Source organism: Typha latifolia, chromosome 4 (assembly GCF_019914945.1).
Source record: "Typha latifolia isolate L0001 chromosome 4, TyphaL0001v2, whole genome shotgun sequence".
Lineage (NCBI taxonomy): Eukaryota > Viridiplantae > Streptophyta > Magnoliopsida > Poales > Typhaceae > Typha > Typha latifolia.
Window position 1 is genome coordinate 2,335,990 of NC_133089.1, and position 24,681 is coordinate 2,360,670.

The 24,681-nt window shown below is 36.5% G+C and overlaps 4 protein-coding genes across 12 annotated transcripts; 3 read left to right on the forward strand and 1 right to left on the reverse strand.

The window, feature by feature from the left end:
• Window positions 1-1,991: 1,991 nt before the first annotated feature.
• On the forward strand, window positions 1,992-4,058 carry LOC140787689 (uncharacterized). 4 transcript variants are annotated; one of them, XM_073136761.1, is made up of 5 exons: window positions 1,992-2,097; window positions 2,176-2,391; window positions 2,469-2,624; window positions 2,833-2,997; window positions 3,091-4,058. In XM_073136761.1, the coding sequence occupies exons 2-5, from the start codon at window positions 2,190-2,192 to the stop codon at window positions 3,486-3,488; spliced, it is 921 nt and encodes a 306-aa protein (XP_072992862.1). In that variant the 5' UTR covers window positions 1,992-2,097; window positions 2,176-2,189; the 3' UTR covers window positions 3,489-4,058. The 4 variants fall into 4 exon arrangements, with proteins under 4 accessions (XP_072992862.1, XP_072992864.1, XP_072992863.1 ...); XM_073136763.1 differs by having other exon boundaries at window positions 2,011-2,097; window positions 3,097-4,058; XM_073136762.1 differs by having other exon boundaries at window positions 2,011-2,097; window positions 2,836-2,997.
• Window positions 4,059-5,598: 1,540 nt separating this feature from the next.
• Window positions 5,599-7,334, forward strand: LOC140786194 (uncharacterized). The gene is made up of 4 exons (XM_073134450.1): window positions 5,599-5,675; window positions 5,762-5,946; window positions 6,108-6,221; window positions 6,322-7,334. Exons 2-4 carry the CDS (start codon window positions 5,781-5,783, stop codon window positions 7,191-7,193), a joined length of 1,152 nt encoding a protein of 383 aa, XP_072990551.1. The 5' UTR covers window positions 5,599-5,675; window positions 5,762-5,780; the 3' UTR covers window positions 7,194-7,334.
• Window positions 7,335-9,068: 1,734 nt separating this feature from the next.
• Window positions 9,069-21,911, reverse strand: LOC140786195 (uncharacterized). 6 transcript variants are annotated; one of them, XR_012108577.1, is made up of 19 exons: window positions 21,551-21,909; window positions 21,220-21,353; window positions 20,699-20,756; window positions 20,381-20,596; window positions 19,988-20,260; window positions 19,577-19,711; window positions 19,381-19,506; window positions 19,087-19,131; window positions 18,319-18,426; window positions 18,048-18,190; window positions 17,689-17,812; window positions 16,457-16,531; window positions 15,029-15,412; window positions 14,847-14,939; window positions 14,134-14,293; window positions 12,732-12,977; window positions 10,894-11,031; window positions 9,550-9,815; window positions 9,069-9,457 (listed from the first exon to the last, which is right to left on the reverse strand). XR_012108577.1 is itself a non-coding variant. In XM_073134451.1 (17 exons), exons 1-16 carry the CDS (start codon window positions 21,800-21,802, stop codon window positions 12,748-12,750), a joined length of 2,556 nt encoding a protein of 851 aa, XP_072990552.1. In that variant the 5' UTR covers window positions 21,803-21,909; the 3' UTR covers window positions 9,378-9,815; window positions 12,732-12,747. The 6 variants fall into 6 exon arrangements, 1 of the variants encoding a protein (XP_072990552.1); XR_012108578.1 differs by lacking the exon at window positions 10,894-11,031; XR_012108579.1 differs by having other exon boundaries at window positions 9,378-9,815; window positions 10,973-11,031.
• A 177-nt stretch (window positions 21,912-22,088) lies between these two features.
• On the forward strand, window positions 22,089-24,627 carry LOC140786196 (pentatricopeptide repeat-containing protein At3g62890). The gene has a single exon (XM_073134452.1). It carries the CDS (start codon window positions 22,208-22,210, stop codon window positions 24,479-24,481), a length of 2,274 nt encoding a protein of 757 aa, XP_072990553.1. The 5' UTR covers window positions 22,089-22,207; the 3' UTR covers window positions 24,482-24,627.
• The last annotated feature ends 54 nt before the right edge of the window (window positions 24,628-24,681 follow it).

Here is a 24,681-nt window from a genome sequence, read left to right on the forward strand (position 1 = left end):
TGGAGAAAAGGAGGAAAGATCTCGTGGAAGAGGAGGAGGAATGCAAGGAAGAAAGAAAATCAACAATCTTGGAGTTGGATAATACAGAAGAGAAACTCAATGCTATTACTGAAAAGATCGGTCAAATCAATGACTACTTGGTTCACTTAGATGAAACCATTGACCGACAGTTTGAGCTACAAGAGAAGGAGATGCTAGATATGGTGAAACAATTGTTGGAGTTGGAAATATCTTAACTTGATTCCTTCCTGGAATTTATTATAGAGAATGACTTCATTCTTAGAATAAAGAACTCTTTTCAAACCTTAAACCTAAACAATCCTTTGTATTTACAAACTTTGTCAGATAAAAGATGTTTCCTTTAAGTATGATGATGTATATTACATGTGTTCAGTTCCAACAGTCTGTCCCTCTCCTGTTTCAACATAAAATCTTGGGGGTTTAGTGAATAAAATCCTGGAATAATACATGTGAGCCAAGTGAAAAAATCTCACTTTCTGTTTATATGGACTCTGGGTTTTGTTTCATGTCTTGCTAAACTGTCACCTCATATTGGATAATGAGCTTATCCCAACAATAAGCGAACCTCAAAGAGTAGTGTTTCAAAAAATTGCTGCAATCAATCACTAGAAAGTGCAGGTTATGTATGTATAGGTGAAGTGACAAAAGCCTTGAAATGATGTACTTTAGAACAGCAACTTGATGGAGATTCTTGGAAGCGTAGAACTAGGAACAAAAAAATGATGCAAGCAATCATCAGAAAGTGCACATGGAAGTTCCAGATTTTTTTATAGAAATTTAATATGATTGGGGTATAATGAACTAAGTACTCTTGGGATTGTTAGTTTCTGCTCAGTTTAAGCTTTCGTTATGTAAACATTCTCACCTGAAGGACAAATTCTTAGGCTGCATATTGAGAAGATTGTTAAGTTTGTGAGATGAGGTTTAACTGCTGAACCAGGTCTTTTGTCAGGGTCAATTTCAACTTGAAAGCCTTGAACTTTTTATAGTGTTTCATCTCTGTTGCATATGATTAGGTTGAATGTCTATATCTGTATAAGGTAATGGCTGGAATCAGCAAATGTTACTTGAGCCTGATAATTAGCTATTTAGTTCTATATTCTTCTAAGAGGAGATATGATCAGTGAATGTGTCATGTAATGTACTTTTAATTTGTTTCCTGAAATATAACGTTCAGATGCTTGATATCATCGTCTCATGTGAGCATATCCTAGCCATCCAAGTAGTGGGCACCCGATGATTCATGATAATATATTTCACTTGAAACAAAGCAGAATTCGAGCTGCCTTCTCCTTTTTCATTAAAACCATCTCGGGGCTGTGGACTGAATAAGCAATGAGGTCTTTTATGACAAGAATATCAATATCCTCTTTGTTAAAATCAAGAAAATTTGATAATTACATAGAAGAACAAAATGAGGCACTATCACTTATTCTCTTCGACTACTTCAAATGCTAATGATCCTTATCTTAAACCTTATGTAAAGATAAGAGTGACTTGAATCATAAAATAATGCATATCTAAGTCATTTATTCTATTCTAGAGTGCTTGACATGCTTTTTGCAAATGTAGTTTGCTTAGCCAGCCATACATCATCTTCGAAGTTTGCGAGTTGGATTGTTTTCTTGCAGAGCAAGAGTTCCTCATCCTTAAACCTCAGAATGTGATGGACGAGGATATGAAGCAGGTATATGTTATTCTTGAGGTCATATTCCTCTCTTTCTTTTGTGGGTGGATGCATGTGTGTATATGATTATTTGTTGTCAAGCAAAAAAGCATGATTCCTTTTTCTCTTTATTGAGAATAACCATTCTGTACTTTTGCTTGTATGATGAGAATGCAGGATGTCAGTTTTTGATCCTTTTCTTGGATTTGTTTGAATGCTAGTAAATAATAATGATTCTTGCCTTTAGTTCAAGAGAAATGTTTTAGAATAACATGAAGGTGATAGATTTAGAATTTCTCTTCTTAAAGCTATTTAGACTGTTCTTATATTCCTCATGGTGATATTGGCTCCTTAAATGCAGTTATCAAGCTTATGCGAGAGATAATTCTGTGTTGAGGGATAGCCTTAGGGTACATATTTCAACCTACAAATATTTTAAATCAATTTAATGGTAAGAATGCTCAGTTAGTTCTCTTTTATATGTGCAGATCAAGTAAAGGAGATGAAGCTAAGTGCCCCATCAGATAGCAATTCCATAGAGGAACTATCTCCTAAGGTTGCTAATTCAAGTGCCAAAGAGCAAAGCACAGATGACCTCTCTCAAGCCACTCCTTCAATGAACTCTACATATATCCCAAGCCCCAGGTCAGAAGAGGATATCGTTGAGGCCCTCAAGGGGAGTAACATCTTGGTTCCTAAAAGAGGTAGATGTTCATATCTCTACTCAAAGTTAAAAACTTGTTTGAAGCTTAACCTTTTCTAATTTTCTCTTCTTTCTAAGTCCAACAAGAGAGGTGGAATAAAGAACTTTTCTTGAGGATTCCTAGACTTGCGAGAGTTATTTCGAAAACCAAGTTAATGAGACTATTTAAACGATCTTCTGCTGTTGAAGGTGCAAAGAAACACACCCAAGAATCAGCCTCTACTGCTTCAAGTGGTAATTCTTCTCTTGGTCCAAGCTCTATTAGCCATGTCAGTACTGCTGAATGATCCACTTTTTTTATTCATACAAGCACTGACAATGCAACAAGTGATCTTTTTCACAAGAAAAATAATACAAGTGATCTTCAGTATCTGACCATATATAGGTCAGTATGTGCTTCGGAATTTAAAAACATGGTAATGTCAGTATGTTCTTGTTACAGAAGAAGATGAATCTTCAACGGTAAGCGGAACTCCACCAGAAGCTCTGGCATCAGAGGTTTGTAGCACAGATAGAGATCAGGAAAACACAACAATTGCAGATGAGGGAACTGAAAGCGAAGCTACAAGAAGACACACTGAAGAATTGATCTATGTTGCCTCAATCGGTAACCATTCTTATCATTTGAAGTTATCGTTAGGCATATCATCTGAATTCATAGTTAAGGCATTAAGGTAATGTTGATACATTCCTCTTGTAGAAGCAGCAATGCAGATAATCGTTGCAGAGATGGAAAGTCCATCATTAGATATATCAAATATGCAAAATCCAACTCCTCCAAAGAAGATCATTTTGACTTGCAAGATGAAACTTTCACCTTCAGAAACTGAGAAAAGAAGACTCAGACGTAAGTGGAACTATATTAAAGTGATCATAAGTGATGTTCAAGAAGCCTTGAGAGAGAAACCTACTTCCATAGAGACAACAGAAATAATAGAAGATAGCTTAGAAGAATTACAACAACTTGGGCAAGACATTGAAGCTTCAGTAGAGGAAATCGTGCCCATCCTAAAGAAACTTGCAGCAGAAATTAAGCTGCAAAACTCTTTGGATAAACGAGATACTAAAAAGAGCAATATCATCACAATTGTCTACTGAGCTGACATGTCTTTATGATTCCTATGCACAATATGCACAGACTGCTCTCCGCAATGGAAGAACACCCTGGACATGAAGGAGAATATGCAAGATAATATATTGAAGCAACGTGAGTGTTACGAGAAAAAGATTTCAGATCAGCAAAACAAGATTGCGAAGATTAGAGAAGAATTAACCACTGCTGAAGAGGAGTTAGAAAGTATGGAGAAAAGGAGGAATGATCTCCTAGAAGAGGAGGAGGAATGCAAAGAAGAAACAACAACAACAATGTTGGAGTTGAAAAGTGCAGAAGAAAACCTTAATGTAATTAATGAGAAGGTCAGTCAAATCAAAGACTACTTGAATCAGTTAGATGAAATCATTGATCGAGAGTTTGAGCTACGAAAGAAGGAGATGCTAGATTTGGTGGAACAATTGTTGGAGTTGGAAATATCTTAACTTGATTCCTTCCTGGAATTTATCACAGAGAATAACTTCAATCTTATAATAAAGAAATATTTTCAAGCGTTCAACATAAACAATCCTTTGTATTTACAAACTTCGTCAAATAAACGTTGTTTCCTTCAAATATGATGATGGATATTACATGTGTTTACTTTATTTGAGCATTTTCAAAGTGTTCTTTCCAATCTATTATGCCAATTGTTCTCACCTTTGTCAACCTTTTCTCGAATAAAGTGATAGTTAAATTCAATATGTTTTGTTGTCGCATGAAAAACCGGGTTAGACGACAGTATCATGCAACTTTGATTATGGCAATAAAATTTATTATGTTCGGGAGTGCTTGACATGCTTTTGTTCATCTTAAGCTCCACGGTTTGATAACACAGTGTGCATTTAACTCAAGCAATGTGATGTGTGGCGAGTTGGATCGTTTTCTTGGAAGGAGTTCTTCGTCCTTAATCCTCAGAATGTGATTGAGGGGGGTAAGAAGCTAATCGTAATCTATATGTTGCAGTTCTTGTGGTCATTTTGAAAATTTTATACTAAACCTAAACTAGAGGCAGGACCTTCCGCCAATAATCAAAAGTATATAAATAATTTTAACTAAAAAGTAATATAATCACTCAAAATTTTTACGTGAAAAACCCTTTAAAATCAATAGTAAAAACGGCAAATTCTCTTCATGGATCAAAATTATTGCACTATAATCGTAGGTATAAAATATACTTACTATTCATCTCATCACTTGACACTCACGACTAATAATTAAAATTTGTTCTTGCTCGTTAAATCTCACGATAAGCTACTCCTCGTATAACAGTCACCAATTCTGATAAAACTCAGAGAGTTAAAAATCACACGGCTTAGTACTCCAACCATATGCTGATGTAGATGGATAGATGCAGAACATCTAAGATCTTCTTCAAGTTAGAGCCTTGGCGATGAAGTAAACCTTGGACAATAATAAATTCTTCCATTATCTGTTTTGACTCATAGACTCTCTAATGGAAACCTCATTAAAATGGACTAGAAAATTCTAAAATCCCTCTCAAATCTTATAAATGCAACCTCAAAAGTTGCTAGAATTGCTCCGTGCACTTGAACACTTCTGGAAAAATATGCTCTCGTGCTAATTCATTCTACAATCATTAGAACATCGAAAATAGTATTATTCGTCCGTTTGAACACACAATTCTGATCATTAATACTGTTCATCCAGCACTATGAGTCCGCGCTATTTATCCCTTTATAAATTCCCTAACTTCTTATATCACGCTCATACATAATAATCTAAATACATCAAATGTAATTTTTTTTTGGTATGCGAATTGCCAATACAAAAATCTAATAATATTCCTCCCTTTCTTTTGTAGGCATATGCATGTGCGCACTTAGTTATTTGTCATCAAGCAAGAACGCATGATTCCTTTTCTTTTTGTTTGAGAATGCATGTTGTTCCAAAGCATTAGATCTGTTTGCTTGTATTATGAGAATGAAGTATGTCAGTTTTGGATCCTTTTCTTGGTGGATTTGTTAGAATGCTAGTAATGATTCTTTCCTTTGGTTCATGATAAATGCTTTGGAACAACATGAGAACGTGATAGATTAGGAATTTCTCTTCTTAAAGCTATTCAAACAGTTATTAGTATTTCTCACGCTGATGGTACTTGCCTCCTTAAATGCATGCAGTCACCAGCCAACACTGAAAGATATTGCTGCGTGAAGAGATACAGACTTTCATAGGTACATTCTTCAACCTACAAAAGATTTCAAAACCAATTCATGAATGGTAAGAATGCTCACTAATTAGTCCTCCGATGTATGTGCAGATCCAGTAAAAATTAGGAGATGAAGCTAAGTGCCCCATTGAATTGTAATTCCTTAGAGAAACAATCTCCTCAAGATCAAAGCACAAATGTCCTCTCTCAAGCCAGTCCTCCATCAATCTCTACAGAAAGCAAAGCTACAGGAAGACACACCACTGAAGAATTGATATCATCACTCACTTCAACTGGTAATCATTCTTATCATTTCAGAAACGTCAGTAACATAGGCATACTATCTACTTCCTGATCCATCTCTTACTCATGGTTGACAAGTCCTGGATATAGAAACCGCAATCTCGATTAAGATTTCGACAATAAGCTAATACTGTTGCATTAATTCTTCTTGCAGAAATTCTTCAGGATATCATTGTGGAAGGAGATACTCCACCAACTGCAGAAGAGACTCGTCAGAATAAAGTCACCAAAAGGCACTCCAGAGAGCTGCACTATGCTACTATAAGTGGTAATATTCTCTCAATTTGGAGCTAATTAATTTCTAGATGACCTCTCATTATTCACAGTTAAAACACTGGATAATATATGCTGATATATTCTTCGTGCAGGTGCACCAATGCAGACAATCGCTGCAGTGAAAGGAGTAGATAAGACTTGGTATATAAGCATACTTCCACTGGGAGCTCCACCAGTTGACATATTAAACATCCCAACTCCAACTCCTCCAAAGAAGATCACTTTAACTTGCGAGATCAACAGTTCAGCTTCAGAAATTGAGAAAAGAAAATTCACACGTAAGTGGAACTACATTAAAGTGGTCATAAGCGATCTCAAAGAAGCCTTAAGAATGAAACCAACTTCATTAGACACAGGAAAAGTAATAGAAGACAGTCTTGAAGAATTACAGCAATTTGGGCAAGACATTGAAATTTCAATGGAGGAGTTAGTGCGCGTGCTAAATAAACTCGCAGCAGAAATTAAGCATCATAGCTCGCTGGATAAAGAGATAGTAAAAAGAGAAATATCATCAAAATTGCATGTTGAGCTCACGTATCTTACCAATTCCTATTCACAATATTCAGAGAATGCTAAGAAATTGAAGAACACTCTGGTCATACAAGAGAATATACTAGAGAGAGTCGTAAAGAGACAAGAGGGCTATGACACAAATATTCTAGAACAGCAAAACAAGATTGCCAAGATTAAAGAAGAATTAGCCACTGCAGAAGAGGAGTTAGAAAATATGGAGAAAAAGAGGAGCGATCTCTTGGCAGAGGAGGAGGAGTGCAAAGAAGAAACAAAATCAACAATCTCGAAGTTGAAGAGTGCTGAAGAGAACATCAATGCTATTAACGAGAAGATCAATCGAATGAACGACTGCTTGGCTCACTTAGATGAAGCCATTGACCGAGAGTTTGAGCTACGCAAGAAGGAGATGCTAGATTTGGTGGACCGATTGTTGGAGCTGGAAATATCTTAACTTGGTTCCTTCCAGGAATAACTTTATTACAGAGAATAACTTCATTTCTCATAATGAAGAACCCTTTTTCAAGCCTTTCAACATAAAACAATCCTTTGTATTTACAAACTTGGTCAAATAAATCAAAGATGTTTCCTTCAAGTATGATGATGGATATATTATAAGTGTTTTACTTTATGCCATAAGCCCAGTTCTCTCTTTGTCTTCGAGCTTTCATTCCTCCGTCAACCCCACCAATAGATAGAGAGAGACAAATGGGAATAACCGAATCACGTTGGCTGCTTCAAAGTCAACGTGATGCTAGCTCCTTGCACGTAGTTTGCTTGCCTGCTTTTGGGCTGCACGTTGGCTTCCTATCTCCCACTATAGCATTTATCGACAGCTCCAATTACCCACAAAAACATATAACGCGAGAGCATGATTAGCGATGTGCGGCGAGTTGGATCGTTTTCCTTAAATCTCAGAATGTGATGGGGGAGAATATGAAGCAGTGTATCTGTTGCAGTTCTTGCAGGTTATATTCCTATTGTGTGCGTTTACTTATTTGTCATCAAGCAAATAAACGCATTCCTTTTCTTTCTTTCTTTTTTCTTTTTATTAAGAATAACCATTGTGTTTGTTTTTGTCCCTCTTGGTGAATTTGTTAGATTGCTAGTAATGATTCTTTCCTTCGGTCCAAGAGAAATGTTTCCCGACAACATGAAGATGATAGATTAAAAAAATTTCTCTTCTTAAATCTGTTCAAATTGTTCTATTATTCTTCTTTTTCTCTCGCACTTATGGTGGCTCCTTCGATGCAGGCATCAAGATAACACTGAAAGATTATGCTGATTGTGTAGAGATAACCATTCATGGGTACATATTTCAACCTACAAAAATTTCAAAGCAATTTAATAGTGAAAACGCTCATGTAGTCACATATATTTGCAGATCAAGTAAAGCAAATGAAGCCAAGTGTCCCATCAAATAGCAATTCCATAGAGAAACTATCTCCTCTCGTGGTTAATTTAAGAGCCAAAGATCAAAGCACAAATGTCCTCTCTCAATCCACTCCAACAATCTCCACAGACATCCCAAGTCCTAGGTCAGAAGAGGAAATCCTTGAGGCCCTCAAGGAGAGTAGTATTTTGGCTCCCAAAAGAGGTAGCTGCTGTTCATATCTATACACAATATTCATAACTTTTTTGAAGCCTAACCTTTCCTCTTTTCTCTTCTTTCAGAAGTCCAACAAGAGAGGTGGAATAAAGAACTTTTCCTGAGGATTGCCGGAGTGGCGAGAGTTATTTCAAAAACCAAGTCAATGAGAACATTTAAGCTTTCTTCTGCTGCCCCTTTAGAGACAGTAGAATCAGGGGCAACAAGTGTGGTTACACAATCAGATGCAACAAATGGCATAGAGAATATGCTAAGTGAAACTGCAGAGAAACACACCCAAGAATCAGCCTATACTGCTTCAAGTGGTAATTCTTCTGTTACTACAAGCACTATTAATTCACCACTGCTGAATGATCAGCCTTTCTCATTCATAGTACAAGATTTAGTAATGAAACAAGTGATCTTCCTATTTACAAGAAAAATAAAACAAGCAATCTTCATTTACTGATCATATATAATTTGTTCATGCTTGACTCTTGCTTTGGAGTAAACAAAAAAAAAAGATGTTATGCCAAATGTTTTTGTTATAGCAGAATCTCTGTTTACAAACCCTGTGGAAGTTCTAGTTGATGAATCTTTAACGGTAAGCGGAATTTCACCTAAAGCTCCAACATCAGAAGTTTGTGGCACACTAAGAAATCAGGAAGACGCAACAACTGCAAATGAGAGTACTGAAAGCGAAGCTACAAGAAGACAAGCAGAAGAGTTGAGCTGTGCTACTTCAAGGGGTAATCATTCTAATCATTTAAAACCATTGTTCAGAAACATTAGTAACATACACATACTACTTATTGATCCATCTCTTATTCATACTGTCAAGTCCTGGAGACAGAAAATATGACCTTGATTAAGATTTAAACAATAAAAGCTATTACCGTTGCATTCTTCTCTTGCAGAAGTTCAGCAGGATATCATTGTCGAAGGGGTTACTCCATCACTAACTAGAACCCTGAGTGAAGCTAAGGAATCGGATGTAACAGAGAAACTTGAAGATCGAGATGCATCAGTTGCAGAAGAGACCTCTCCAAATGACGCTACCAAAAGGCACTCTAGAGAACTGCCTTATGCTGCTATAAATGGTTAATATCCTCTGAATTTGAAGCTAATATCTAGATAGCCAAGAAATTACGCTATTCACTCTCAACTCATGAAAGATACAAAGACTGTAATTTTGCAAGAAACAAGTGACTAGCTAACTCACCATAAGTATCACCTCTACAAAATTAAAGCATATAATTGTTGGCATGGCTGACTGAATTCATAGTTAAAACATTAGACAATGCTGATACATTCCTCTTGCAGAAGCAGCAACGGAGACAATCGCTGCAGAGAAAGGAGTAGATGAAACTTGGTATATAAATATACTTCCACTGAGATCTCCATCATTTAATACATCAAATATGCAAACTCCAACTCCTCCAAGGAAGATAATTTTGACTTGCAAGATGCACATTTCAGCTTCAGAAACTGAGAAAAGAAAAATCAGACGTAAGTGGAACTACATTAAAGTGATCATAAACGATCTTCAAGAAGCCTTGAGAGAGAAACCGACTTCCATAGAGACAGCAAAAATAATAGAAGACAGCTTAGAAGAATTACAACAAGTTGGGCAAGACATTAAAGCTTCAGTAGAGGAAATTGTGCCCATCCTAAAGAAACTTGGAGCAGAAATTAAGAATCAAAGCTCTTTGGATAAACAGATATTAAAAAGAGAAATATCATCAAAATTATCTACAGAGCTAACATCTCTTACTGACTCTTATACACAATACGCAGAGACTGTTAAGCAATGCAAGAAGACTATGGACGTGCAAGAGAATATACTAGAGAGAGTCGTAAAGAGACGTGAGTCACATGACACAAAGATCTCAGATCAACAAAAGAAGATTGCCAATATTAAAAAAGAATTAACCATTGCAGCAGAGGAATTAGAAAGTATGGAGAAAAGGAGGAATGATCTCCTGGAAGAGGAGGAGGAATGCAAAGAAGAAACAAGATCAACAATCTTGGAGTTAAAGAGTGCAGAAAATAACCTCAATGATATTAAGGAGAAGGTTCGTCAAATAAACGACCACTTGGATCACTTAAATGAAACCATTGACCGAGAGTTTGAACGACGAAAGAAGGAGATGCTAGATTTAGTGGAACAATTGTTGGAGTTGGATATATCTTAACTTGATTCCTCCCTGAAATTTATTACAGAGAATTAACTTCATTTAAGTGTATTTACAAGCTTCGCCGAATAAAATATGTTTCCTTCAAGTATGATGATAAATATTACATGTGTTTAGCTCAGTCTGTTTTTTCCCTTTCCAAAATAAGACGTTGGGACTAATGGGTTTTATTTCATGTCTTGAAAATTGTTACCTTATGTTGCATAATGAGCTTATCCCAACAACAAACAGATTTCAAAGGGTTGATGAAATCATTGCAAGATTATTGCAATCGGAAATGAAAATGATCGCAGAAAAGTAGCAACAACAAACAGATCTCAAAGAGTTGATGAAATCATTGCAAGTTTCTTGCAACTGTAAAAGAATACTACCATGAAAAAATTGCAGCAAGCAATCGTTAGAACTGGGGATTATGTATCTAGTAAGTGATAAAGCCTACAAGTGATGTACTTCAGTCTTAGAATGGCAGCTTGATGGAGACTATGGAAGTTTCTTGGAAACCACAATACCTGGAATAAATATAATGCAAGCAATCATTAGAAAGTGCACACTTTAAGAAGTTTCCTTACAGTGACCAAAAGAAAATAAAGAAAACTGTATCAGAAGTGATGGAGGTGGACTACAAAGTACAAACTATATTGAGGCTTCAAAAAAATTGGAAAAGTGTAAAACATGTACAGTAATTGAATGTGCCTCAGGATTCAAAAGACTTATCCTAAAAGAGCTAAAGTCATATCACTTTTTCACTTCGGGATGAGCATTTGTAAATCCCAGACACATTCAAGGGCTAAAATATGTTTAAAACTTTTTCAAATTTTTAATACTTTCTAGCTACTGGTGTACCTCAAGATCAAAAGGTTAATCCCTATATGGAAAAAGAGAGAGGTCTCAATTATTTTATCATGAGACAAGGTTTTCTGAATCCCAAAACCTACTTATATAAGTGTTTAAATATTTTTCAGATATTTAACATGAAGTTTGTCACTATATATATATATATATATACACACACACAAAGGGGAGATGGACAGCTGAAGCTGATGTCTGATTAGGTTGCAAAAGATAAAGATACTTGAACTGCATATTATGGGAAAATCAATTCTATAAAAAATTGAGTGACATCTATGCACTACTAATATGGACAAGATACTCCCACGCTAAAGTATGTTACAAAATACAGTCCCCAAAGTCAGCATATTGTCACGGAATTAAACTTTTTCAACATTTTGATAAGTTCGTATGGCACTTCAACTTCTTTGCAAGATAAAGTAACCATCGAAGTAAAATCAGTATAGAAGTAAAAAAAAGAAAAGAGCCTTCAATAACACTTAGAAACTTTCTTAATGAAGTATCACTTCTTTTTATTAACTAGAACTTTTGATATCTTACAAGTAAAGAGATCATGCCCTTATAAAGGCAAAAGAAAATTTCTAAGATATTTGGGAGGCTAATAATAAGATCAAAGAGTTGTTATCCTTATTCTTATCGATCTAGCAGTGAATAAACTCAAGACTTATCCAGCAGCAGATAAGCATAAGTCTTACCAAACTACTTCAGTGTCTCTCTAGTCCAGTTTTGCTATTGTACTACTTAAACCCTTTGATTGCTATGGCACTTTGATTCTGACCAAAATTTTAATGGGGCATTACAAAATTCTGTAACACACAACACAAAAACATATATGCATATGAACATGTAGCTATAGGACTCACAAATCTTTAAAAAGACTTTGTCGTGCTCAACCTTCTCTCAATTTTAAGATTTTCAACTAATGTTCATGCCTAATACTTAGGATCCTTCATCAAATATATAGTTTATTTTACCAATAAGACAATAACTCATACTAAATAAAAATCTCCTTATTATAAACAAAAAATTCAATTGATTGGAATGATCCCCTAATAACTTAATATGCAATAGATGGAATATATCTAGTGGTACTTCCTCGAATAGTAATAATTCCCATAATTACAAGAAGACATGCAAGAGATATTCATTAACCTTTTGTGGTAGGATTTAACATAAAATATATGCTCAAGCAATACATTGATGGTTCCTTGATGCCAGAAACTTTACAATTGATGCACCAAAATAATGAATGGAGATTCTCTACTTGTTAAAGTTCCTAGTAAAACTAATTCAAATTTGGACATTTGTTAAATATCTATATAAATTACTCCAAATTTCTGTAATATAAAAGAGCAGTCACCTATTTCATGATATATTCACTTCTTCAGGAACATTTTTCTAAATTCCTCATTTGATTTCAGCTCTTCGGCACCTTCATCAACCTTGGCTTCTTTTTTAGTCCACCCAAGAGGTCTAGCCAGAGCTCTTGGTGCAGCAAAAGTGTTCTTTCCAATGGGTCTCTCATCGCTGCCGGGCCTGTCTATGACTGTTCTCTCGGCCACCATCCCTTTTCCTCCATGATCACTTCCAAAATGCACTCCGCTATCTGCACGAAAGAATACACAAGTTCAAATTTTAAATGCATTTGTACAGCTGGGATACATGTGCATCAGTAGCCTTTGGTAGTAAACTAATACAGAGCTTCCAGAGGGATGTTCATTAGTAAAGATCTAACAATCCTGCGGGCAAGATGGTATATACAATCTATTAACATAATCCATTAAGAAATTGCTCTCTCCCTTTTAATCATCCCCCTTTTCAAGAAAGGAAGACAATCAAATTATTCCAAGAGGGTTGCACAATCAAGTTTAACAATAATAATAGGCAAAATATATAATTGTGCAATTGTATAAATGCAATGACAGTATCAGACAATGTAATGTTGTAAGGTTCAAGAGAATTTCACATCATCACAATCTGAATGGTCAAATACTGGACTTACGAAAAGAGAGACTCAAAAATTTGCCAAACCTTGAAATCATGGGAATGCTTTCTAGTTTAACAATTATTAAATACTTCATTGATGACAGTTGCATAGGCAACCTAATTGATACTCTGAGAATTTTGTGTTTTATTGCCATGATTGCTAGAGATGGACAAGCAGTTAAATAGTAACAAACTTGGCTCTCTCTTAGGATGTCTTATAATGCAAAAATAATCTTGTCCTCAGACATTTTATTACCAGATTAAATCAAGGAAACAAAAGCACTTGAAAAAAAAAGATGTCATTCCTTCCACAGTTAACTTCTACAAATAACTAGAGGTCCAGTACATGTATGGGTTCAAAACATTTCTTGCTTATAGAATGGATAGTCATAACACATTCGTACTGCATTTATCTACTTCAGCAAATCTAATTTCCACGAGCATTCAATCTTTGACAAAAGATATTTCAATGATGCCTCCTAGTAACTGATATACTAGTTGGCACAGTCTAATTCCAAGAGTACATACTACAATGTTACACATATATACAAAATGTTTTTCTTTCCAGAAAAAAAAATGCTGCATGCATATACATAAATTCCTAATCTTAGCCACTGCAGTTTGCTTCTTTTGTGTAATGCTAATGAAGTTTGTTGTCAATCTATCCCCGCAAAAGAAACAAAAAAAAAGAAAAAGATCTTGACATTCTACTTCCTATTACCTAGTACATACATTCATCTTAGCATAAAATGTAATGAGATAACCAATTAGCATACCACGACCCCTGGTTGAATTGTTGTTATCACTTGCTCTTTTCTGGTTCTTCTTTGGATCTGAACGTGCAATACTTAATCTCTTGCCAAGTAACTTCTGCTTATTCTTTGCAATAGCTGAGGTGAGATGTTCATTATCTGAAAACTCCACGTAAGCCAAGCCCTGCAAAAGTGAAGGAAAGAATGATTTAACAACAACCAATCTTCATTAGATTTCAACAGTTTATTGCTTAATCTGTAAAAATGTGTGAACTACAGGATGACAACACTAAATATACAATTTTTCTGATCTTAATAACAGATATTTGGCTGCAAGGAGAGGGTGTATCGTTCTTGTTAAAAATTAAAACAACCAAACTTGACATAGTCTACACACGATCCCTTACAGTATGCACATAGATGTGGAATAGACAGCCTGGCAAAACATATTGATCAAGTAAGTAGTTCTATCATGTCTCACATCTCAACTACACAGGGAGGCTTGTGCCTCTATTTAGACTAGTGCACTGCACACATGAACACATACTAATGCAAATGCTAGAAGAAAAGAGCATGTTCAATGCATGTCCAATCAAAGACACTTTCTTGCTGTGCCTCTGAATCTTTCTTATAGAAAAGAATGTGACACCATTTGAGAATTGGAATCAAGCAATGAGCAAAAACAGCACTGACAAATGTAAAAGCAGCAGTTCTGAATATTTAGAACAGAGACAAACCCTTGATTTCCCTGTAAATTTGTCCCTTAGCAATCTTATAGCAGTCACTCCACCAATATCACTGAAGAAATGGCGAAGGTGTTCCTCATTTGCCTATGGAGAGAAGTTACTTTAGGTATTGAATTAATTCAAGTTAATTGAAGCTAGCAACTTAGTTCCAGAGCAATGGAAGAATAACCTGCCTCGGGGTTTATATTGGAAATAAATGCTGTGCACTGATCATTGTAGAACTGAGACTTTGATTCCTTGGATCTTGTATATCCTGAAGATTTCTTGTCGGAGGCATAGACATCAGCTTCCTTGGTTATAGGAACCACCTCATCCTTTTTAACTTCACCTTCACTAGTACTCACTGATTTCTTCTTTGCACCAAAATCAGATACTTCTGTGGATTTAGGTGCATCGTATTTCCTTCTCTTAGTAGGAGACGGTCTATTGCTAGACATTCCACTCATTTTTCTCTTTTGGGTTGCATCATAAGTATCTTTAGAAACAGAATATGTTGCATCGGTTTTAGACTCATGCTGGGACTTAAACAACATGAGCTCCTGCAGACGAGGTGTTACCTAGTGATTGGAAAAACCAAAAAGAAACAACTATTAGAAAATCAAGAAAAACTCAACAAGCTAAAGAAAGGTATTGCTAATATTAGGGCTCAATAATCTCATCAAATTGGCTACCAAGCCGTGCCAATGGAAGCTGTGTAAACTTAATGGCATGAATGTGCTTATCTTTGACCAATTTATAATCTAAACGTCTCAAACTTAAGGTCTAAAAATGGGATCAACCTGTGCCTCATCGGACAAACTTCACTCAGATGGGCTATTTATAAGTGTATTTGTATATGTTGAAGCAATGGAAACATTTTACTTCATTATAGAGGGTCTGACATATATAAGCAGATAAGCTTCATATTGCTCTTGAAAAATCAGTGGGGCTGCTATTTGCCTCAATATTTCCATAGGAATATATCAAGGGTTAGATAATATGTGGACTATGTTCCTTACTGCTATGAAATATGGATTGAATCTGTAAGAAGGGCAGAACTGCCTGGAATAATGTGAGCCATGTCAGGATGGATGCAAAGAGGGCAGCGGCCTTGATTTCAAACCAACCTTCAATAAGTTTATTGCCCCAAGTGCTGTGATGGAGACACCAAGACTAGGGCTGTTTCAATATGAATTATATGCAGTCTACATGATGGATCATGGATGGCATTATCATAATCTTCTACCTTGAACATAGTAGTAGAGTACTAATAAAGGTAAACTAGTTATAACAACCTCCCAAGAAAAGGGCATCAGCATCTCACTTAGGTCAAAGTTAACTTTAAGATTTCTTTGAAAAGGGAAAACTAATCATGATGTTACCAAAAATATAATTTAGCTTACTGTTTACACCATTATGCATAAGTGACCAATCTGACCACTTAAAGTAAATAAACTGATCATGGTTGCTGATTCATATCCAGAAAATCTATCAACTGGATAAGCAAGTAAACAGAAAATGTTAATCACGATTTTAACTGAAACGGTTATTCATTTTCTAGATGGCAATACAAAAGAACAGAAGGAAGAAAGGGTTAGGGGGAAAAACTAAGAAAGAAATACCTTCTTTACAGAAAGATCGAAATCGTCTAGAGTGCCATATTCCCGTTCAAATCGTAGCCACAAATGGCATATATCCTGAATATTTCGTCATTTAGGAAACATAGTTATTGTATTTCACCTTTATTGGACACTCATCATGCCCAAGTATATGCAGGAAAAAAGCTCTAGCCACATAGAATTGAAAAAAACAACTTCACAAATGATAAACAACTAAACAAGAAATCGATATTCAGAAATATGTCAGAAATATAAAGCAGCACCTTTGCATTGGCAGGTTTCTCCAAATGAAAGAATAGATAGTTATAAATATAATGACTGATGATAGTCTAGAATGAATTTTCACAGCACAAGATTGCTGAAGTCTGAACTCTGAAGAATACAACAGAGTCTTCCAATTTTACAAAATTATAAGATTAATCTGAACAAAACGAACATGATATCTATTAAGAGTTTTAGTCCCTTTAACCAATAATCAGATGGCAAGCAAAAGTGGCATTACCTTTGGAAGACACACTGCTCTCTCCATGAAACTTCAAAACTTAGTTAATGCTATAAAATTCCTTGACATCCAATTAACATTTTAATGCCTTCAACCAATTATCAGATGCCACTATGATAGCTTTCAGTGTCTCAGTGAGATAAAATGAAATTCTGTAAGACTTAATGTCAAAGAATCAAGATATATTGCCTGAAGGTATAAATTCAAATAAAGGATGCATATTTATATGTACATGTGCTTTGAATGAAGTCTCTGTCTTCCTCTTTGTTACTATTGAATTATACAGTTTATTTCTACATGCAATAAAAAATCCAGCAAGCTTTTCCTCCAGATGTTAGCCATAAGATAAAGCAACTGATGAGAATCACTGGAGGTATAAATACACAGACATCTGACTTAAACACTGTCTATGTCATTAGACAGCAACAGAGCATGTCATGGCGACATAGTTCGTTAATTTCTATAACAGCAGTCAGAAGCCACTATATAGTAGCACAATGTATTGCATGTTCAATTGTTCATACATCATTCACCTCTCCAGATTATTTAGCCTACTGTGTATAGATACCTATCTGACTTTGAGAGAAATACTTTGTAACAGTTGCATGATTAAGAACAATGGTATTCATTGACTATCTCGTTAAGGACATATTTGGACTAAGAAAAACAAATGTTAATTGAATCAGGAATTAATGCAAAGATGACTTATGCTCTACTACAACAAATAGCTTACCTCTGAGCCTTTCCCAGAGAACCTTTTGCTGTAGCATCTCTTATAAATGGATCTTGCTTCACTTATGTGACCCAGTTCAATTTCCATTTCAATATATTGCTGCCAAACTTCTAGCATAGATCCACTAAAGAGAATCACAAAGTTCAATTAATTCAAAAAGAAAAAGAGTACAAAATATAACTAGAGAATTTGGCTTGCAGTCACATAATGAGAGAAATTTTCACTTGGTATCAAGGCTAAGGCTTGTCTAATGCACACCGTGCATTTAGCAAGACCTCACACTTGGGATACCTTTAACAATCTCATGTCTATGCAAGTAATTGTCATTCTAAGAGAATCCAAAATAAATAAAAGCAAACCTTTTCTTTATAAGATTTTCCCACACACCACGAGCTGCAACTACATCTTTTCCGAGATTGGCCTCTAACCTGGCCCAATATGCATGCAAATGCAGTAAATCATCAATGCTCAGAAGTTGTGGAGACAAGAAATCAGCAGCATCCTGGAATTATGTGAATCCATAGTTCATGTCACTTCATGTCACACTGTAAGGAAACCAAACAGCAGATATACATATACATATATATATATATATATACATATACATATACATCAGCTTATAAAACAAACCATGAATGTCTGCCTTATCAGTTGAAAGTCCAGTCCATTCTCTTCTGTAAAACCCAATGAGATTCTCCGTCTTAAACCATCAACTCGGGTAAGAAACAAATCAAGATACTGCAATCACCAAAAAAAGGCATGTAAAAGTTCTTTCGGCATCTATCCTCACAAGAAGACCACAGACTAGCCGAAGAATATGAAAAACAGTAGATGTTCCCACGCTGGAAGTAAACATTATATTGAAGTGGTGCATTAGATTTGTATGGTTCATATAATCATTGAAATAATTAGGTACAATGATATATTTAGTAGGTTGTTATAAAGACATAAGCTGCTAGCCAATAGGCTGATCTTATGGCATTGTGTACCTACATATGGAAACCAATGTGCAATATGTAAATGTTACCCACTTTATTCATAAAAGAAGAAGTTGGACAGAAACGTTGAATATCCTAACAAAATGATAGGTCAAATTCTGACTTAGAGAGTGTATATAGTTAAATTAGGCAAACTGGCGGAAAGAATATGGCAGACAGAAAACAAAAATACTTAGAATAATTTCTTGCAGACCAGAATTTCACATAATATCGTTAACCCCATTCACTGGGAGAATGATTATCTTGTATTTACAAAATTAAAGGAGAAATTTCTTGGAATAATATGCTATGTCCTGGTATATCTATTAAAAAATATTTCCTCTTCTAGTTAAGTAACTAAGATGCACGGCTCATACATAAGATATGACAACACGTAGTTGATAAATTAGGATAACTTTACCTCCTTTATGCTTGGAAAAGCACATTGGACTGACTGCTCGAAGACCTGAAAAGGAGTAAATGATAAAATGAGACATTTCATGCATATTGTAAGGGGAAGTAAGATCTTTGAAAGCATTCAATCTAGCAAACAAAATATAATCTGTGAACCAACATTAACAAAATGATTTGCTAATCAACTGTAAGGAAATACATAAAGAATAAAACCATTAATATAATATATGGGCTATCTTCATGGTATGCTTGATTATGCTTGACTATATTGAGTATTGACACAAAAGAATTGATTGCTTACACATTTTAACTCTTCTTCAGAAGCATGTAAACGTTCCAAAGAAAGCAAATAACGGACCCACAATTCACCAACCCATGGACAATTTCTTGTGCCTTTAGAATAGACATTTTTCAAAATGCTAGGAACCTGTAACAGAAAATATTAGCAAATAACATCTACAAAATATTGTTGAATTCAAGACAGATCTGTGGGGAACCTTCAAGGTTCTGTCAAGATAACTAGTATATCCCAGCCATAGATCACTTGATACTGGAAATTCAGAAACAGCACGTTCATAGAGAATTTGAACACGAGCAGGGTCGCCGCAAGACTCCTCAAACTTAATATAATTCTGGTTCATGAAAATAAAGATTCATTTAAATTTTGCAGATAACTAAGAAGGAAAAGTGCATAACATAAATGTTAAACTTAATCCATTAGATAGCTAAAGATTATATAAGACTATAGATATCATCAAATGAAAGAAAAAGGGAGAGAGAATCATACATCTCATGTAAGCAACAACAACAAAGAAAGTTTGTTAAAAAGATTTTAAAAAAAAGAATAGAACAAGGAATTAATAATTATGAGTTAAAAAGATCCATCTAATGTTGTAATAGTATAGTACCACAAAATGTTGCAATTTATCAGCCTCAGATGCGTCAGAACTGGCTAGGTTATCTTCATGGTGCTTCCGCGCATTGTACATGTCTGTAGCTTTTTGATAGGCAGAGGCAACATTGGAGGGAATCCTTTCCAAGTCAGAGCTGATGTCATTAGCACTCCCATGTTCAGTCTCCCAAACCTTGTATTCTGCAAGTGTTGAGTTCAGATCAACCAAAGGAACAGACAGCTGACGCTGGAATAGAGCGCGTATACGTTGGATTTGTTTTGGCTTTTCCTGAGGGAAAGTGAAAAGAAAAATTAAAACCTTCCTGTGGGAGTAGGTTCGTTGGGGGTTTATAAAACTGTTTTCATGTGAACTATGTAGAAGCTTGGTACAGATTGCAGAGCATTGTACCTCATCATTACTACCAGAAATAGTTAAAAAAATAGCCTGCTCAAACTCCCTATAAGCTTCCCATATTTTACTGCCTTCAACAATATGTAATCCTGCTGCAGTAAGAGCACGCTCAAATAAGTTTCTCATCTTTGAGAGACCAGCTGGTGAACATTGAGATACTGATTGATCATGCTCCTGAATGAAATTTATGTAATCACACCATAATGGCACAGACTGCATAAAAGGGAGTTGGGACAACCAGAATTAATCCACCAATATCCTTATTCATAACAGATTAGAGACTAATATAGAATCTATGACTTATCTCAGACCTACCAAATATTCTTGCACACCACGTTCATAGAGCTTCTCAATTTCAGCGAAAGATTCCACACTATAGCATAAGAACATAAAGAAGAAAATACTATCAGAAAGTACACAAGAAGAAATTGAAGATAAATGTGCCAGTCTACAAATACACGATGACACATTGATATGCTACACAAACAAACCTTTTGACATTTCATTACACCACAGATAACATTCTAAAGGGAAAAAAAAAACCCATATGCATCGCAGATTAATTTAGAGAAGTTAGCTTGAATTAAAAATTGAAGCCCGAAATACTACTTAATTGAATGGAGGGAAATTCTTCATGCATGTACTCATGCCAGTGACAACAGCATCCAAGACCATAAAAGAAATTACAATGAAGAAAGACGTATCTAATTTCTCCTTAAGATAGCTTCTTTTGCATACATTTGAGGGTTCCACTCGAACTAAATAGAACAAACAACAAAACTATAATAGAAAGAGAAATTGGCACAACAATGTGTAAAAACTAAGTGCACCCATACCCTGCATTCAACGAAATTTCGTCTTTCACCCACTCCTGCCACAATTTTGGGCTCAATGGGAAGTACTTATTCATTTCTTCCCTTGCAGTCCTAAGCTTCTCGATCTGACCAGATTTCCTTAGACACTGAATGTACTGCCAAAGCAACAAAGATCCAAAAAGGGAACAATTTCTCAATTCACTCATCACAAAACCCAAACAAAGGAAAAATTCCAGTAAACACCTCCCAAGAAACAGAAATGGAACTTTATTTTACAAGGTTTTGATTCAAACAACGGCTAGATTACTCAACTTTGAGAGAGAGAGAGAGAGAGAGAGAGAGAGAAGATTACCTGGACGTGTGATTCGTAGTCCAATGGTTGCTCGCGAAGGGCGCTTTCTAGCGTTTCCATGCGGAGGGCTTCAGCGGTTTCGTCTTCGGAATCGGAGTCGGCGGAGGAGGAAGAGGGAGAGCTAGGGTTCTTGTCTTCGGCCATGGTTCTGGAGGCGGCGGCGCCTAGGGATTCGTCTCGTGCGTCGTCATCGCCTCTATCGCCGAGCTCAGCTCTGTCTTCTTCCATGGGAACTCGGCCTTCTCCTTCCATGAGAGCTCGGCTTGCTAACTCCTCGTTCTGCTTCGTCGAAACGAAACGAAACGAAACGCAACGCCACGCCTTTCAAGTTTCAACCGGCAGTCACGGTATTTCTTACAGGTCTTTTTTTCTCACTTTATAGAAAAATGGGGTGCGATATGCAAATAAAGTGAAAGGAGAGAGCTTAATTGCAAAACTGGTTAACTATAGGGAGCTATGTGAATAAATTTCTCAAAAGAAGAAGAAGATATATATATATATCACCTTGAAGGTAAAATATAAGTCTAATATCCACCACCTTTCTGTATATCATAGTTGTGAAATCCTCTTCAAGATTACCCCAACAAACAAAATAAACTTCAGAAAGACTTCCTCACCAATGTGATTTGGCAATTCTAAACCGCCTCCTCCCATTATATGAATCTAAGCTTGGCGCCGTCCCGCGTTAAAACCTTCAACCGCCTCAAACAACTGCATGCCCAACTCATCCTCCACTCCCTCCATGGCTCCAACCATTGGCTTTCCTTCCTCCTCCATCGTTGTGTCCAGGTTGGCGCGCCTTTGGCATACGCCCATCAACTGTTTGAATCTATTCCGCAACCTAACATCCACGCCTTCACCTCCATGTTCAAACTCTACTCCCGAATGGGAACCCCTAACGATGTTTTTGCTGCCTTTTGTCTCATGTCCGACCTCACCGTGACCCCCAATGCCACTGTATTCCCCATTTTGATCAAATCACTTGGTAGTGCAGCAATTTGGGTCCATGCACATGTCTTGAAACTTGGGCATGTCTCAAATCACTATGTCCAAAATGCCATCATGAACTTTTACATTCAAAGTGGCACCATTGAGCTTGCAGAGAACTTGTTTGATGAAATGCAGGTGAGAGCTGTTGCGGATTGGAACTCACTGCTGTCAGGCTACTGGAAGTGGGGTTGCAAAGGGTTGGCCTTGAAATTGTTCGATATGATGCCAGAGCGGAACATTATTTCTTGGACCTGCATGGTAACTGGGCTTTCAAGGCTTGGAGAGCTGGAAGAGGCACGGAGGTTCTTTAATGAGATGCCTGAGAGGAGTGTGGTGTCATGGAATGCAATGCTATCGGGTTACACACAGAATGGGAGAGTGGGGCAAGCATTGAAATTCTTTGGTCTCATGAAGGATGCTGGTATTCAGCTGAATGAGACCACGTGGGTTGCTGTCATTTCCATATGTTCACTGAAAGGAGATCTAGAGCTTGCCGAATCAATTGTTGGGTCTCTCAGAGAGAGGCATTTACATATGAATTGTTTCGTCAGGACAGCCCTCATAAATATGTATGCAAATTGCGGAAGTTTGCAAAGAGCAAGGCAGGTCTTTTATGAAAGCAAGGATTGGAGTTTGGCATCTTGTAATGCAATTATTGCTGCATATACAAGAGAAGGTGATCTTTTGGCCGCAAGGCAGCTCTTTGAGGGAATGCCAGTGAAGGACGTGATCTCATGGAACTCAATGGTCTCAGGATATGCCCAAAATGGGCAGTGGAGTTCAGCAATTGAGCTTTTCAGAAAGATGACTTCTATGAAGGGACTAAAACCTGATGATGTTACAATCTCAAGTGTCCTCTCAGCTTGCGGCCATTTGGGCACCCTGCAGTGTGGAACATGGATTGTCAATTATATCAAAGAAAACCAGATCAGTTTAAGCATTTCAGGTTATAATGCTCTTATCTTTATGTACTCAAGGTGTGGACTTGTGGAAGATGCTAAGAGAATCTTCGACGAAATGTGGCGGAGAGATGTATTTTCTTACAATACATTGATATCAGGCATGGCAGCTCATGGATATGGCCTTGAGGCTATAAAGTTGCTGAATATGATGGAGGAAGAAGGCATCAAACCGGATAATATAACATTTCTTGGCATCTTAACCGCTTGTAGCCATGCAGGATTATCCATTGAAGGCTGCCAAATTTTTGAGCTGATAAAAAATCCGACAGTTGATCACTATGCTTGCAAGGTAGATTTATTATGCCGAACCAGGCAATTAGATGAAGCAATGAGAGTTATAGAGGATATGCCAATGAAGCCACATGCAGGAGTCTATGGTGCCCTTCTCAATGCAAGCCGCATCAATAGAAGAGTTGAATTAGGAGAGTTTGCAGCCAAAGAACTTTTCAGACTCGAACCAGACAATTCAGGCAACTATGTCTTGCTCTCTAACTTATATGCTGCAGTAGGAAGATGGGAAGATATGGATGGTGTTAGAAGAAGTATGGTAGAAAGAGGCATCAGTAAAATGGTAGGTTATAGCTGGGTAGAATTCAATGGAAAAGTGCATCGATTCATAGCCGGTGATCAGTTGCATTCCTTGTCACAGAAAATATACAAGGTGTTAAAAGAGTTGAGAAGGAAGATACAAGAATTGGGTTACATAGCTGATAAGAGCTTTGTTCTGAAGGATGTTCATGATGAGGAGAAGGAAGAAATGCTGGATACACATAGCGAGAAGCTGGCCGTTGCATTTGGGCTACTTGTTTTTGAAGCAGGGACAGTGATTAGGGTGGTGAAGAACCTGAGAATATGTGATGATTGCCATATTTTCTTAAAAATGGTCTCAGGGATTGAGGGAAAGGAGATTGTGGTGAGAGACAACAACAGGTTCCATAGATTCATGGAAGGGAGGTGCTCCTGCAAGGACCATTGGTAAAGACATGGAGAAAGGTAGAAAGTTTGACAGGGGAAAGGCATTAATGCAATCATTTGCAAATAAAAGTAGCTGATGATTTTGTACTCAAGTGAAAACAAGTATGGCTTTTGTCATTCTTCTCAAGCAGCATCTAAAGCTATTCTAAAGAGTATAGTATACAGGGCAAATGTTGTGGAACTCCCAAATCAAGAAGAATAATT

What these genes read in the sequence shown, in the direction of transcription:
- LOC140787689 (XM_073136761.1), top strand. Translation starts at nt 2,190, where the DNA reads ATGAAGCTAAGTGCCCCATCAGATAGCAATTCCATAGAGGAACTATCT. An exon ending in AGCCTCTACTGCTTCAAGTG is followed by an intron (nt 2,625 to 2,832) that starts GTAATTCTTCTC and finishes TTCTTGTTACAG; the next exon opens with AAGAAGATGAATCTTCAACG. An exon ending in GATCTATGTTGCCTCAATCG is followed by an intron (nt 2,998 to 3,090) that starts GTAACCATTCTT and finishes TTCCTCTTGTAG; the next exon opens with AAGCAGCAATGCAGATAATC.
- LOC140786194 (XM_073134450.1), top strand. Translation starts at nt 5,781, where the DNA reads ATGAAGCTAAGTGCCCCATTGAATTGTAATTCCTTAGAGAAACAATCT. An exon ending in ATCATCACTCACTTCAACTG is followed by an intron (nt 5,947 to 6,107) that starts GTAATCATTCTT and finishes TTCTTCTTGCAG; the next exon opens with AAATTCTTCAGGATATCATT. An exon ending in GCACTATGCTACTATAAGTG is followed by an intron (nt 6,222 to 6,321) that starts GTAATATTCTCT and finishes TTCTTCGTGCAG; the next exon opens with GTGCACCAATGCAGACAATC.
- LOC140786195 (XM_073134451.1), bottom strand. Translation starts at nt 21,802, where the DNA reads ATGGAAGGAGAAGGCCGAGTTCCCATGGAAGAAGACAGAGCTGAGCTC. An exon ending in CTTTTCCAAGCATAAAGGAG is followed by an intron (nt 18,427 to 19,086) that starts GTAAAGTTATCC and finishes TGGTGATTGCAG; the next exon opens with TATCTTGATTTGTTTCTTAC. An exon ending in TTTCCAATATAAACCCCGAG is followed by an intron (nt 14,940 to 15,028) that starts GCAGGTTATTCT and finishes TTCTCTCCATAG; the next exon opens with GCAAATGAGGAACACCTTCG.
- LOC140786196 (XM_073134452.1), top strand. Translation starts at nt 22,208, where the DNA reads ATGAATCTAAGCTTGGCGCCGTCCCGCGTTAAAACCTTCAACCGCCTC.